Here is a 15,944-nt window from a genome sequence, read left to right on the forward strand (position 1 = left end):
GCTATGAATTCTTTTTAAATGCCTAAAAAAGGGTTACGTTTCAGGACAAGTAACTCCAAACCAACATACTTATCCTTACTTTAATATTTTGTCTATCTGGGGTGAGAGCCTCACCCTTAAAGTCTAATTCGTTAATAATAAGCACTTGTCAGGATATCAAGTGAATCCATCTCTCCTGTCTGGTATTTAAATGCCTCACAAAAGCAAGGGCCATTAGTTGGAGTTCAAATGGGTCACGAAGAGGAGCTGAAATCGGACCAAGTGGATCTGAAAGTATCCCCATTTGTGGGATCTCTACGACGCACTTGGTGTGACTTCTGTGCCACCAGCAGTATCCATGGACTGAAATACACCCGCGATGAGGACACCAATAGAATAGTGCACTTCGTGTGGCTGCTGATTTCGCTGGTGATGTTCATCTGCGCTGTTGTTATGGCGCACACCTTCTACATGGACTATCGCAGCAACCCCACGCGAATGAATGTGGAAAGTGATAACACGCCCGTTAATAATCTCTACTTTCCACCGGTCACAATTTGTCCAGATGTTCTTTATAACATGCAAAAGTCGAAAGCTTTTATACGTACCCTGTAAGTGGACAGTATTCTTAAGGAAATATTCGGATTTATGATGTGTAGTAATATATTTTAACAGACAACTCCCTCAAGAAACGGATCTAGCAGGCATTCTTCGAAAACTTCACATTTTCTATGGTTTTATGTTCGATGATGAACGGTATTCTTCTCAGGACATTGAAGATATGGAGACCTTGCTCTTCCTGAACAATCTCACAATCCAACAATTTGTGGAACACGTACGCTGGGATTGCGATGAAATTCTGTATCGCTGCAGATTTAATGGCGATATATTGGACTGTTATAAGTTATTTCAATTATCCAAGACTTTTTCCAGCCACTGCTGTTCATTTAATTTACGTCAGAAGGGGTTTGTAAAACTAGTAATTTAAATAGTACCTATCTTTAATGGATTATTTTTTGAATAGCCTCAACTTCACCGCCAAGCGAGCTATTGGCAGTCAAAGATATGGTCTGTCGGTGATTTTAAGGTATAAAGACGACAGCTACGATCCAATACAATCGTATTCCTATGGCGTAAGGCTGATGATCCACGAAGTAGATGCCTTTCCCAGTGCGCATGCTGCTTCCAAATTTATAGCCTTCAACACGGAAACTTTTATTGCCCTCAGACCCCAGGAAACCATTTGTTCGGATGCTGTCAAGGCCTTAGCCATTGAGGAGAGAAATTGCGTTTTTCCAAATGAGTTTCCACTGCGATATTTCCCGGAATATGTGTATCCCAACTGCGAGATAAATTGTAGGGTCACCAATATGCCCAAGTTTTGCGGCTGTTACACATACTTTTTTGACTTAAATCGCACTTCAGATAGGATATGTACCTTTAGAGATATTCCTTGTCTGATGGATAATTTTGGTAAGTTATGGGTTAGATGAGTAACTTTAAGAATTCAGAACTTTTCTTTCAGCTAATATAATCACAAGGAACAGGCGCACCCAGTGTTATTGTCCTCTTGCCTGTGAGCACATTGATTATGATGTCCAGTTATCCAAATTTCCCCTGCAACTGAACATGCCCATGGCGGATAACTTCTAGTAATATTTAAAATAATTTAGGGAGACACTATTCTATTGAAGAACTCCCATTCCAGCTCGGGTTTAGCCAAAAACGATGGTGTACTGCATGTCTATATAAATTCCTTTAGCTATCGCCGCCTACGACGTGACCTGCTTTCCAATATGGTTACTTTGGTTTGTAAGTTGTATAAAAAAATTACCTAAAATGTTTAACTAGCCTAGCTATTTTCTAGCTAACCTGGGCAGTGCCTTTAGTCTTTTTGTGGGCATGAGCATGCTCTCGGTGGTGGAGATTATCTATTACTTTTCAGTAATCCTACGCAAGAACTATAAAATGGAATGTGAAGCACGCAACAAGATCCTTCATAATAGGCGAAAGTTCGCATGGCCCAAAGTGAATGACACTCACAGTAAACCCAGCAAATCAGTTTTCATAATTCACAAATCGTAATCAGCACCACTGCAGAATATGAAAAATATTGCCATAAATTAGAGCAATAAAATCGACGTCAAGCTGAATATGGAGCGTGAACGAACTTATTTATACTCTCTTTAAAGGTTTTGCTTAAATGTCTGCTAATTAAGTTGTAGGGTTATAACTCTTTCCTGATTCCTTTTTTTTTCTTATAGCCTACACTTTATAAATTAATAAATATATTAAATCTTGCTTAGACTACTATGTCATTTAAAAATAATCAAGTCAATTAATCAAAAAACCAAGGTGTGTTATATATTAAGGATTGGATAACAAATCGAGAACTCGAAGGGGTGTCTTAAGTTCTGGCGAATCTAATCTTTGTGCCTCATGATCTTCAGGAAAAGCCAAGATACTCGCGACTTGCAAATATCTACTCTCCTATCGCTTATTGCCATAGGTCAACCGATGTCCATTGTAAATCTGCCCCCAATCGGGGACGACCATCTGCTGGTCGTAAATCGGACCCAAGCAATGCCAAATCGCGATAAGATTGACCGTGGGGTATATAAGGGGAAGTGGTTTTGGAGATTACTTATAGTCTACGGTCATGTTCAAGTTCGCTTTGGCCCTGACGCTCTGCCTGGCGGGCAGCCTTTCGCTGGCCCAGCACAATCCCCATTGGTGGGGCAATCGCAACACCATCGTTCACTTGTTCGAGTGGAAGTGGACGGACATTGCCCAGGAGTGTGAGAACTTCCTGGGACCACGGGGCTTCGCCGGAGTGCAAGTGAGCCCCGTGAATGAGAACATCATCGCGGCGGGTCGTCCCTGGTGGGAGAGATACCAGCCCATCTCCTACAAGCTGACCACTCGATCGGGAAATGAGGAGGAGTTCGGTGACATGGTCCGTCGGTGCAACGAAGTGGGTGTTCGTATCTACGTGGATGTGCTCCTGAACCACATGTCCGGCGATTTCGATGGAGTAGCTGTGGGCACAGCCGGCACAGAGGCAGAACCTAGCAAGAAGTCCTTCCCTGGGGTTCCCTTCACCGCCCAGGACTTCCATCCCACATGCGGGATCACGGATTGGAACGATCGCTTCCAGGTGCAACAATGCGAATTGGTAGGCCTCAAGGATCTTGACCAGGGCAGTGAGTGGGTGAGGAGCAAGCTGATCGAGTTCCTGGATCACCTCATCGAACTGGGTGTCGCCGGTTTCCGAGTGGATGCCGCCAAGCACATGGCCGCGCAGGATCTCGAGGTGAGTTTTAGTGGCGCCCAACGTGGGGCTTATCAATAATGATATCCGTCTTCGCAGTACATATACGGCAGCCTGAGCGACCTGAACATCGATCATGGTTTCCCCCACAACTCCCGGCCCTTCATCTTCCAGGAGGTCATCGACCATGGTCACGAAACCGTGTCTCGGGATGAATACAAGGATCTGGGTGCCGTCACCGAGTTCCGTTTCTCCGAGGAGATTGGCAACGCCTTCCGCGGCAACAACGCATTGAAGTGGCTCCAGAGCTGGGGCACCGGCTGGGGATTCCTGCCCTCGACTCAGGCCCTAACCTTTGTGGACAACCATGACAACCAAAGGGATGCGGGCTCCGTGCTGAACTACAAGTCCCCCCGGCAGTACAAGATGGCCACCGCCTTCCATCTGGCCTATCCCTATGGCATCAGCAGGGTGATGAGCTCGTTTGCCTTCGACGATCACGATACTCCCCCGCCACAGGATGCGCAGGAGAGGATTATTTCCCCCCAGTTCGATGAGGATGGGGCCTGTGTGAATGGTTGGATTTGCGAGCACCGTTGGCGACAGATCTACGCGATGGTGGGCTTCAAGAATGCCGTGCGAGACACGGGTATTTCCGGGTGGTGGGACAATGGGGACAACCAGATCTCCTTCTGCCGCGGCAACAAGGGCTTCCTGGCGGTCAACAACAACCTGTACGATCTGTCCCAGGATCTGAACACCTGTCTGCCCGCCGGCACCTACTGCGATGTGATCTCCGGCAGCCTGATCAACGGTTCCTGTACGGGAAAATCGGTGACAGTCAATGAGCATGGCTACGGCTATATCCACATCGCATCCGGTGACTTCGATGGTGTCCTGGCCCTGCATGTGGATGCCAAAGTCTGATTGAAGGTAACACAGAAATCTGGGATTTATTTTTGTCTCAAATTACAATAAAAACGAACGCACATAATGTATGGAGGTTTTAGCTCTAACTATTCGAGTATGTATGTGAGCGGTAACAATAGCAGTACAAATGCAAAGTAAAACATTTAACGCGACGCGATTCGATTCGATTCGATTTGAACTGGAACTGGAACTGGACTTAGTCTAACAAATGCCACGACAAAGACATCCTCTGAATAAAAACCCGGACAAGGGGATTGCTAAATAACGTAGTGTATGCTCGGGAGCCTGGGCTAAATCCACATCCGATCCAGCTGGCACACTGTAAAAACGCTCTGCAAATAGAAGAAGTTGGCATTGTGAAATTGTAGTTGGGTGCTCTGGTTCTGGGATTCGAATCGCTACAATCTCCATTGGCGACCACCTCTCACAAGCATTTAGAGGCGCAACGGAAAATCGATCGAAAATGTGTAACTGGTCAAGCGATTTGGTCAGCGACTGTTGGTTAGTTTCAAAACAAGCAACTACAAATCAAAATATCAACGTTTCTACTGGCATTCCGATTAGTTACGAGTGTAGTTCTGGATCGATGGGTCCCCCAGATCCAAGATGTCGGCTGGTGGCAATTGATGTATGGTTATCGTTACGTTTAGCTATCATTTAGTTGGAATTAAATGCTCATGAAGCGTAATTACCTGTAAAATGCTGATATCTTTCTTCCTACGAATAATTTGCTAAAAAGCCAACTGTTCTTACTTCCTTTAGAATATTACATACAATGTGTATACTGTGTAAATTATGATTCTTTGGATAATCCGCTTAAATTTAGGATTCGCTTAAGGGGATTATCTTTAACTAACAAACACAGAGTCCAAAAATGTTGCTCAAAGTTTAACAATAAATATTAATTTGATAATACAATTTTTCCACGTCTCACATTTTGCGCGGCACAAACGTGGATGCTTTCCTATAATTTTAAGATTTAAGTACGGCCCCGAATCCAGCTTTAATATACAAACATGTGCACATACAAATGCGCATAATTTTGCTCTGATCTTAGTCTTAGGAGTTATCTAGAAAAACTTTTCTGACCTTTTGCAATAGCAGCGCAGTTCGGTTACATTTAGAATATATTACTCCTTAGGTTATTTAGAATCATATAATGTATATCGATTATATTATGCCATCAAAAATTTGTAATACTCGCGCTGGGTAGCGCATATATCTATAGCTATATAACAGGAACCACGTAAAAATGCACAAATACTTAGAATATTATCTCTTTCTGATTTCGGTTTCCACATTAATTACAACATCGAAGTGTGAACTCTTATGCACACGTATACATATAAAATTTTGATCTATTGTTGTTTAAATAGTAGTCAGGTAAATCGTGGGAGGAATTATTGTTGCGCATAAGTTTGTTAATTATTTAGAATACACATTTACGGTTAGCTGCCTGGGCAGTCGTTCAGTTTGTAACCATGGATCTAATGAGGGTTGCTTGACAAATCAGCAGAGATCATAAGTGCCAGACCCCCGATAAGGCGGGGGCCGGATCGACTGACTTCGGTGGGCCGAAGTTCGCGCTTTTGGTAGAGCTTTTGAAACGGCCTAAAAACCAGAACCATTTTATAAAGTTTGATTACCGAACGCCGGTAGTTCGGTGTCATTCTTAAGCCTAAGAGATTGCGATTATGGGAGGTCCTATATAGATTCAACACTGAGATTGTCAAAAATATATGCGTATCGTAGAGATATCAAGAGATTGCCGCGAATGTGTTATGAGGTTTACCTGGTTCGGTACCAGCGATGGGAAGTAGGAAACTAGCTACCAAAAAAAGGATTATTTGATAAACACCCCATAAATTCTGCCTACAATTCGGACACTGGTATTGCCTTTACGTTTCTAGTATATAACTGTTTTAAAGAATATAGTACTTTACAAAAAATATGCAATTACAGGTACTTAACATCGAATGGCTTAGACTCACACGCAAACATGTATAAATTGTATTCTGATCTTAAATATTCATTTATCTTAAACATACTGAACATCGAAATGTTTCTTTTTAAGTGTAGTTCTCTTCCCTAGCAATATGCTATTATACTTGAGGATTTGATTCGGCATTAGAGCTTTTGATTTAATCTGAGATATTTTCTTTACGTTACGAGTATATTGCGTATATTTTGAAATGGTGATATAACACCCCATGTAAGGTTATAAAAGGCAGTTATTTAAAGGTATATCTTTTGGAATTAAGGTATTTAAGGTAGATCAACTGACTGTGATATTTTGTGCAACAATTACTTTGATTTATCATGTATGTCCTCAATGCCCTCTTGCTATCTAAGTACTTTTCCCATCACTGGCTGCCATTAGAAGCCCCCTAGAAGCTTTTTCCCGCATCGTGGATTCGCTTCCGGCGACTGTCGCGCCTCCTGTAGCGATCTATGATCCTCGAACGATGCCTTTCTGGGCACAACGCCTCCGGAGAGCTGTCCACCTTCTTCATCACGATGCGGAATGTGAAGGTGTGCTTGGGCGAGGCGCTGGCCGCCCTTCTGGGCGACGGAGGCTCGAACTCACTGCCGCTGGAGAAGCCGCAGGAGGAGAGCGGTCCAGTGGGATGGGGCAGGGGGACGGGTCCCACGGCAGCAACGCCTGGAACCCTGGGCGTCCCATTGGTGTAGCCCGATGGGGTGGACATGGAGCCGGTGGACAGCTGCTGGGTGAGCACGGAGCTGGGACGCGGCTCGAAGATCGAGGCGCATCTCTGATCGGTGCAGAGGAAGGTGCGCACCTCGCGCTCCTCCTCGCCCTTCTGGCGGACTGTCAGGGGGAAGTGCTTGCGAGTGGGGTCTCCGTAAGGACTCCTCTGGGGCTCCGGGGGATAGCCATAGCCGTGGGGATAGGAGCCACTCGAGTCGTAGCTATCCCTGGAGCTATAGTTGGAGGAGGTCTGCTGGGACAGTGGACTGCGTGCCCTGGAGAAGGCACTGAACTGGGAGACGTGCAGCTGGCGGAAGTTCTCCGTGCGCTGCTTCTTGCTCATCGCCGGAAACGGAAGGCTGGGAGAACGGCCACCGCCGCCGCCGCCTCCCTCGGTGGGCGTGTAATCAAAGTGGGTCTCCAGCGAGGACTTGCGACCCCCGCAGGAGGAGCCCGACCTCTGGAACGTCTCCGCGTCCACCAGCTCGATGGAGCTCTTGCGCAGATCTACAGCCCTTTTGCCCTGCCCTGCTTTCTCATCGGTATCGACTATCTCAAAGCTGGAGGTCTGATCCTCGTAGCTAGTGGACTGATACCGCGAAATGGAGACGTCGAAGCTGGTGTCCCTGGAGGAGTAGGGACAATCGAAGCTGGACTCCCCGCGACTGGACTTGCTCCACTTGCTCTCCACCAGCTCGAAGCTGTCACCGCCGGAATCCAAGCGCTGGAGATTGATCAGATCGGTTTCCGTGTCCACCCCGGGACTGCGGAGCTGCTCGAGAAAGGGGGAACGCGGCGGATCGAAGGAGGAGCGTCGCGACGGCGGCTCAAACTCGATGGTAGGACACTGCAGCGGCTTCTTCGCGGGCTCAGCCAACGAGGCCGCCAGGACAGCGGCTTCGGCCTGGGCGATGGCCAGATCCGCATCTTCGGTCTCCCGCCGCAGTGCCTGCAGATTCACATAAACTGGTTCGGGGGCGTAGGCCTTCAAAATCTCTACCAGCTCGGCGCGCATTTCGTCGGGTATCATCAGGTCATTGGAGTCAGACTCCCGTTCCTCGCTAATCCGCGGCTCGATGGGCTCACGGCTCTCCGAGCGGCGGGTGAAGTGATGCACTGCAGCAGCGCCGCCCTCGCCGTTGAGCGCCACCACGTTCAGCGAGTTGGTGACCTCCTCCACGAACTGGGCCATGGCTGCATCGGTTTGCTCCACTTCCGCTTCCGCTTTCGGTTCGGCGTCCTGTTCGGTGTCCTCCTCCTTGTCGGCCTCTGGTTCTTGCAGCTCGCGAAGCCTCTCATGCTTGATATACGACTCACCTACCTTCTCGAAGTGCACGTTGGCCAGCTCGAAGGGCAGCTCGTCCGAGGATCCACCTACCTGTTGCTCCACGTTGGCCTGACTCAGGTCGGCACTGGGCCTCTTGGAACCGGAGGCGGAGCCCTGCTTCTGCTTCTCCTTCTCCTTATCCTTATCCTTTTCCTCCTCGTCGCGCTTCGTGGATCTCCTTAGCCTCAAGGACATCTTGGCGTAGTGGGTGAACTTCTGGGATATCTTGGGCTCGAAGCCCACCTCGGACATTTGCTTCTGGACAGCACTCTTGGCGGCCGTCGAGGAAGCCGCTGGACTGGCCGAGAAGGTGCTCTGCCGTATCAAGGGACCTCCGGATGAGCCCGATTCCGCTCTGGTGAAGGCGTTGGCAAAGCGATTCGTTCGGCTGCTCAGATGCTTGGAGGGCTTCCTCACAAAGGCCAGGATCTCGCGCATCACGCTCTTCTTCTCCTGCGGCTGGGCTGCCTCCTTCTCCTTCTCCCTCTCCCGCTCGCGTGCAGCCGCCTCCGCCGCCTCTCGTTCCCGCTCCGCACTCTTGTAGGTCTCGGCGGGATTGGATACGGTTATCGGGGGTATGGGGCCCATGGGCGAGCGCTTCTCGCTGGCGAAATAAATGGGTGTGAATAGGCTGATCGACGGTCGCTTGAATCCCACGAAGCTCGCCTCTTCCGGCTCAGTGCCCATGTCCTGCACATGAACCGTGGATGTGGGACTCCTTCTGGTGCCTGGAACTCCAAACTGGCAGCCAAAGTCCGTGGGAGCCACTGCCCCCAAGGGCGAACGACGTTCCTGTGTGTGTACACTGAAGGTGGGACTACTTCTTCGTGGTTCTCCAGTGGGACTTCTGACCGTGGGACTGGTCATAGGGTCATTCGGTGACCTCAATCCGCTGCTCGGGAAGAGAGGACTTCGTCGTCCCTGGGGACTGCGATCGTTGAGGCCCACGGGACTTCGCCTGCCCTGGGTACCCAGCGATATGGAGAGCTGTCCACTGTTCTTCCGGCGATTCGAGGCGCGCAGAGTTCCCTGGCGAGACAGCGAGGTGGGCGTCTTCTGGGAACTGCTGCCGGGACTCTTGGACTCCGGCACTGGCACCACCGGACTCTTGGGGGTCAGTGGACTGCGCTTCTTCTCGCCATTGCCCGAGGCCAGCGAGGTATTCAGGGTGAGATTGGGGGCATTGTTAGGACTCCGCCGCTCCGAGGGACTGCGTCGCGTGCGGAAGGACTGCGACTTGGCCTTGCGGATCTTGGGCAGCGACTGGTGGTGGTGGCGATGGCGGTGGTGCTGCTGCTGCTGGGACGACGAGGAGGAGGAGGGGCCGTTCAACTTATGTTAGTTGCTGTGGTGCGGTCCACTCGTCGGATCGCTGCTGCCGCTGGAACTCAGGGTGGTGTTGGATCCGTACGGATCTAGGGAGCTCTGGACCGACATCGAGCGACCTTGGTTCTGGCGGGCGCGCCTCACTCGGCTAGAGTTGGGAGACAGCTTTCCGGGGTCGATGCTTTCTGGGTCTGCCTGCAATTTGTAGAATCAGACATAAGGGGGACAACAGGATGGATGGACGGAATGGAGCGCATGGGTGGATGCGGATGGATGGTTGGATGGACGGAGAGACGGTGAGACAGACGGGCGGACAGATAGATGGACAGATGAGGGCGTGAGTGACTGAGTTAAACACCAAGGAAGCAGCGCAAAGCAATCGAGAAGCACGGTGCAACCCACCTGATAAGCCAGGGCGTTCATGATGATCGCATAGGGGACCAGGTTCAGCGGATGGATCTCCCGCATCAGCACATTGGCCGGGATCTTGTGGAACTGGATGTACTCGCAGAAGGTGCCCAGGATCTCCTTGATGTCAATGTTCTGATGGGTAGATAATCAGTTTAATGATAGATCTTAGGAAGGGGAGTTCATATCCTACCGGATTGTTGTCATAATACTTCTTGCTCCACATCAGGGCTGCCTGAAACTTGGTAAATTCATCAGCCCTCAGCTCCTCCCTGGCCAGAATCAGGCGGACCACGTGCTGTGGCAGCAGGGTGAAGCTGCCCAGGTTGAGCACCTCAGTTCCATGCTCGTCGACGAACTCCAGGACCTTCTGAACCAGGGTCTTGGTGCACTTGTACTGGATATAACGCTCGGCGGAGGCCAAAAGGGCGCAAACAGTGTCCACATTGATGCAGCACTGCACAAATCCTGCACAGGCGCGACGCAGTTCCTCGAGGCCATAATAGTCAGCGGCATTCATGACACCTGAAAGCAGGGAATCGATAGGATTATATATACTCTATATGTATTCTGTACTGAATATTTGTTTTACCCAGCAAAGTGCGAGGTTGCAGGGTCACACAGCCTGTGTGGATATACTCGATCAGCTGACGGAACACATCCGGTTCGAACTCCTCAATGATCAGGGTCTGATGCTGCTGACCTGAGGGCTAAATTCACAAAAGTCGAGATTAGTAAAGGAATAAAAATTGTAGTTATATTGGCTAACAGTAACTAACAACTAAGCTTGCAGAGATAGGTGCAGAGAAGTAACTTTCTTATAGGCATTCCAATTGTGAGGTTCAGGCAACCCAGAAGTAATAGATAGTTTGTTTTTCATAGAGATAGTAAAAGACATATAGAATTTGGAAGGATGTCAATCCCCCCTAAAGTTTTAAGTAAATTTTGACTATAAGCAGGGTTAGTTTTATAAAGAAAATATATTTAACAGAGGTTCAGCATACAAGTAGTTTTCAAAGAAGCTGGGACTCATTCGGGGAAATAGATTTGAATGGCTAATCACGCAAACCATTCTGGGCAACTCATCATTTTGTCACGGGTAAATCATTAAAGGCATCTACATTTAACCAATTACATTAGAAATGCTTAAAGCGTTTGCAGGAAAGAAAGAAAACTTCGAAGGACCGAAGTTTTAAATATCCTTGCAGATGTATACATGATAATTTTGAATAAACAGTGGTGTGAATTTATAAAATTGGCAATGGCAAAATATATGAAAAGCAGATATAACTCATTTGAAAATTTTAACAACGTTGTTCGTTCTATTCTAAATGTGTTCGTATTATTGTACTACTGTCTGCAAGGACATCAAAGGACTTCCATCAATTACGACACCCACACAGTTACAGCAACATCTACAGTTACACATACACGCACAGAGGCAGTATTCGATGCTTGGTTACCTCGGGTATCGGAGCTAATTGTTGGGTGAAACCGGTTCTCTATGATTACGGATATGGGTTGCGGGATTACGAGTACGAGTACGAGTACGACGAGGAATTGTGGTTGTCACAATAGGGAGGGCACGAAAACATTGATATCAGTTAAATGGCTTTTGCTGTCCCACGACGTATTTACACAGAAAAGTATGGGGGAAAACAATACGAAAGGGAGGGTTCTGTACCGAACTGAAAAGGTGGATACGAAAATAGCCCCAATGATGCAGAGCCACACGGCAAAATGCAAAATCACACCGGCACTCACACACACATCACATATGTACGCCATTTCCATCCCCCCCCCCCGCGGGTAATCGATTATGGATGAATATAGAACACAATTCTGCGAATACGAACCTGTTGTGCGGCATTCTGCAGGTTGAGCAGGGGCTCCGAGGAGCGTTTCAGGAAGAGGCGCAGCTTGTTCTCCTTGGTGGAGGTTTCCCTCTTCCGCTGGGGCGAGGGGGCAGCGTAGAGCATCTTGGCGAAAACCCGGGAGCGGGATGCCAGCACGGCCTATAAAGAGATTAAAAACCATTACATACAGTCCATACAAAGTAAAAAAAGATGGGATATTATATATCACAATCCTTATGAGTTTCAGGAACTTTGTTTATATAGAAGTATTTATTCATAATTTTCAATTGCTGAAATATATATCTAGCTTTTTAGAAATTTTTTTTATCAAGTTTGAAGCTTGCTTTTCTATATTTCAACTGTTTTATAAGACAAAAAATAAAAGCCAATGCTAAATCTAAAGATATAATGACGTTAGAGTACTTATCGATACATACAATAGCTTTAAAATTATTCAAGTAAACAAGGGCGTTATTTCGCTGGGCCTTATTTCGTTGGCCTTATTGCCAGCACCAAAATGTAAACCTACTATTTTACTAGTTTTCTAACAAATATCCCTAATTTTATTTGCAGTGTAACTAAAGTGTGTGCCGGAATTTTTCAAAAGGGATTCGCATCCCACGTAATTCAAAGGGGTCACTTATTTAGAGGGACAATGCGGCGATTACGCAGTGACCTGGTTTGAAAGCCAGGACCCAGAGTAAGGGGACACAATGGGAAAAGGGGAGTACAAACCTTGACGGCGCAGACGGGTTCGCGGGTGTCGCCCACCAGGAAGGTTACGTCACACAGCTCGGGCATGGAGGCCAGGAACTTCATGTCCTCCGCCAGGCCCGTCTTGTTCTCGAACGTCGAAAGGTCCGGCTCTGCGTCAGCCATGCCGGGAAGAATCAATGCCTCGGGCATCTGGGTTTACTGCAATCGTGGAGAGTAAGTTATAACAATAGTCGGGGCAGATGGTTTGTGTCTATCTCGACAGTAGATTTAATAATGCATTTTTACTAAGAAAAAACTAATATAAATAAAAGAGACTTTATTTCATGCACCTTGAATGTTGCTAGTTTCTTAAAGAAACTTTCTTTGATACTACTCTACTTAAGTGAATGCTGTGAAAATCTAAGTAGCTCATATTCATAAATATCAAAAACAGTAGAAAACTAATTGTTGTCTATTTAAAATGTTCTTGTTATTTATCATTAGAATTTTACGAGTTTATAAAATCAAAATAAGTTTGAACAATGTTGGTATTGAGCTTTACTAAAAGGCTAAAATCATTTTGGGAACTCTTATAATTTTCTAGTATAATAAAAAACATCTCAAAGATCTTAGCTCAAACTTTCCTAAGTGCTCAATCATTTTGTAGGCTTGTTTCGTAAATTAAGAAAACATAATACTGTTTCTTTTGGCAAGATAATATATATATTCTTAGGATTTCCTTTAATTATTCATGGCCCCTAACAATACATAAATACCATCAACTTTTTAAGCCATAGCAATGGCATACCGTAATTGAAGTTTCTAAAAATAATTTCATTGCTATCCAGGATGCCGTCTGAAAGCCTTGCTTTGAGCTGCTGGTAATTAAATTGTAATTCACTTCAACTTTTGGCCTCACCCAGCTGCCAGCCCCCAAGGCACGCGTCTGCGCCTGCCGAACCCCAGAGCACCCCACCACCCCAGCAAAACCGAGCCAAAAACCACTCAAAGTCCCTCAAAGCCCCTAGAAGACCCCGCGAAAGCGCTACAGCCTCCGCTTTCGTCCTTGAACACGGCTAAATGACAACTAAATTACAATTACCATACAGGTGGGGAAAGGGCAAAAGGTAACTGGGCGACCTCAAATGGCGGCAGACAAGGTCCTGTCGCAATCAGCTACGCACGAAAACAACAACAAAGATCAGCGAGTGGGCGTGGCAACAGCCTTGCTGTGGGCGGTGGGTGTTTGGGTGGTGGGGTGGAAATCTAGACAATGCAGAAAATGCTGCATACTTTGGGGCAAGTTTACGTTACACGATGCGGAACATGCATTGGAAATTGGAAAAGTTTGTTGGGGGCACAAGTTTGCCCCGGGGTAGGGTTTAATTTACCTGTTCGCTCATTATCAAATATCGATCAAATAAAATTACTCGGATAGTTTTCTATGGTTGTGACTCACCCACTTGACACTTACCTGTTGCAGTGTGAATTCGGTCCCTGGTCCCTCTCCCTCAGATATTTCTTTTACATAAGTTCTTTTATTTTACACATACAGTTCTTGTTTTCAGCAACGGATTGGCTAAATCCGTTTGCTAGCTTAATATTAAATCATTTCGACTGCAATTCCAAAAAAGGTGAGCAAAGTAGGAAAAATCGTATACAAAAATTCGCTTGCCAAGACAATTCAAAAAGTATTTACAAAAGTGTTTGGACAAAATTGAAGAGAAATTCTCGTGTATTCAGTACAATTTACAGCATGCCAGAAATTGAAGGTTAAAAAGGGGTGGGGCGATTGGGGGATACCAAAAATGTGCTGTGTATAAGTGTGTGCCGAAAAAGGAAAGTAAGAAGGGAATGCGAAAATGTTGTATGTGCCACGCATAAATCAGAGAGAGAGTAAAAGAGAAAGTCGAGCGGGGGAAGTGGTCGGGGGGCTGGGGAAAAATTTGATTGGATTTCGGTTAACGTGTGGAATATGGTTGAAACTTTCGCAGCTGGGGGTTTTCCACTAACTTTTTTCCAGCCAAGTTGTGCGCCAAATGCGAAAAATACCGAGCTGTCCGATTTCCGGGTCGCTGGGGCGTCTCACTTTCACTTTTCTCCAAGGATGGCGGTGTGAGTGTGTGTGTGTATGATGTGTGCTCTTGTGTATTTGTGTTGGTGAGGCTACCAAGGCAACAGAAGCGACACTGAACACAATCACTCGTCCTTCCACACACACAAACGCGCGTTGAAAGCGAAAAGTGTCTAGCTGGAGATTCGAATAATTTCTACTCGCAAAAAACAAAGTGCTGTGCTGAAGCTAATGGCCGACAATTTGGTTTTGGGCTTTGGCTTTTTCTCTACTCAGGCATTTGGCCAACACGCACACTCACACCCACACAGAAAGCAGAAGCGTTAGCTGGACGAGAAGTGAACCGATTTGCACGAGGCACAGGAGCGTTCTGGCCGAGATATTGGTGTCTACCTCTGAGGAGGAGTCCTTTCCGAGTCCTCGACTCCTGCGCATGTCCCCCGCCAATCGATCCGCTTCGATGGTGGTGGCCTTCCCCTACCCCAAGACCCCCGGGGCCACCTCGTCCTGGCCAGCGCAACGTGGCCCACAGCCACTTGTTTGCATCATCTCGTGTTTATCCCGCGGATGCGCAGGCGCCGCCAAACATAAACAAAGCCCCAGCCCAGTAACTGACAGTTATCCACTGACAGTTGACAGTTGAAAGTCTTAAATTGACAGTTGTGCAATCGGTGCACTTGACATGCGCTCCGCAGGCGCCTTTCGCCACCAGACGGCCGCCCAGGGCTCCGGGATTCGACGTGCGGTGGTAACCCTACAGGCACTCGAAAAAAAACCACCGACCGACTGACCACACAGGGTATACGAAGAACTCGGGGATTTTCAAGTGCGGCCCTATACTTGAACATCATGGAAATAATTTACCTTATGTGGGGTGAATTTTACAAAAGATTTTAAAGATATTACTATGAAATCAGAAATAAGTACAGAAATAAAGCGAAAAAACGAAATTCTTTATTAAAGTCATGGTTTCAGTGTGAACTATCTTATTAAATGAAGAAAATTTGGTACTTAGGGTTATTTCTTTGAATAAGACATACTGTTCGACTTGTCCTGATAAGATTTATCTCCCATATTTTCATTGATATCCCTTCTCTAAACTTTTATTGGTTTCGTTTCGAATTCTATACGATACTGCTTTTTGATATATGTACTCTATACTTGAACATCATGGAAATAACTTACCTTTTGTGGTTGGAACTTTAGAAAATATTTTAAAGCCAATACTATAAAGGCAGATAGTAATCAGAATGACGAAAGTCAGATACCTTACATTTTGAACTTTCTTATCTTATAAAGAACATTTGGTTCTTAGGGCCCCAGCAAAATTTTAATAAATAAAATCTTGAACCGATACACTTAATCTC

The 15,944-nt window shown here is 46.6% G+C and overlaps 3 protein-coding genes across 8 annotated transcripts; 2 read left to right on the top strand and 1 right to left on the bottom strand.

The window, feature by feature from the left end:
* Positions 1-59: 59 nt before the first annotated feature.
* On the top strand, positions 60-2,238 carry Nach (nach). Its single transcript, XM_017072801.4, has 6 exons — positions 60-590; positions 655-945; positions 1,004-1,452; positions 1,505-1,631; positions 1,688-1,791; positions 1,847-2,238. Exons 1-6 carry the CDS (start codon positions 229-231, stop codon positions 2,062-2,064), a joined length of 1,551 nt encoding a protein of 516 aa, XP_016928290.2. The 5' UTR covers positions 60-228; the 3' UTR covers positions 2,065-2,238.
* A 377-nt stretch (positions 2,239-2,615) lies between these two features.
* On the top strand, positions 2,616-4,244 carry Amyrel (Amylase related). Its single transcript, XM_017073793.4, has 2 exons — positions 2,616-3,292; positions 3,350-4,244. Exons 1-2 carry the CDS (start codon positions 2,639-2,641, stop codon positions 4,175-4,177), a joined length of 1,482 nt encoding a protein of 493 aa, XP_016929282.2. The 5' UTR covers positions 2,616-2,638; the 3' UTR covers positions 4,178-4,244.
* gprs (speckle type BTB/POZ protein) lies at positions 4,178-14,952 on the bottom strand. Of its 6 annotated transcripts, XM_036813244.3 has the most exons (10): positions 14,517-14,952; positions 13,978-14,120; positions 12,543-12,722; positions 11,808-11,966; positions 11,415-11,453; positions 10,544-10,661; positions 10,145-10,476; positions 9,946-10,086; positions 9,688-9,738; positions 4,178-9,510 (listed from the first exon to the last, which is right to left on the bottom strand). In XM_036813244.3, exons 3-10 carry the CDS (start codon positions 12,711-12,713, stop codon positions 6,568-6,570), a joined length of 3,954 nt encoding a protein of 1,317 aa, XP_036669139.2. In that variant the 5' UTR covers positions 12,714-12,722; positions 13,978-14,120; positions 14,517-14,952; the 3' UTR covers positions 4,178-6,567. The 6 variants fall into 6 exon arrangements, with proteins under 6 accessions (XP_036669139.2, XP_036669137.1, XP_016929284.1 ...); XM_036813242.3 differs by having other exon boundaries at positions 9,363-9,738; positions 14,879-14,922; XM_017073795.4 differs by having other exon boundaries at positions 9,363-9,738; positions 14,885-14,902.
* Positions 14,953-15,944: the final 992 nt, after the last annotated feature.

Source organism: Drosophila suzukii, chromosome 2R (genome assembly GCF_043229965.1).
Source record: "Drosophila suzukii chromosome 2R, CBGP_Dsuzu_IsoJpt1.0, whole genome shotgun sequence".
Classification (NCBI taxonomy): domain Eukaryota; kingdom Metazoa; phylum Arthropoda; class Insecta; order Diptera; family Drosophilidae; genus Drosophila; species Drosophila suzukii.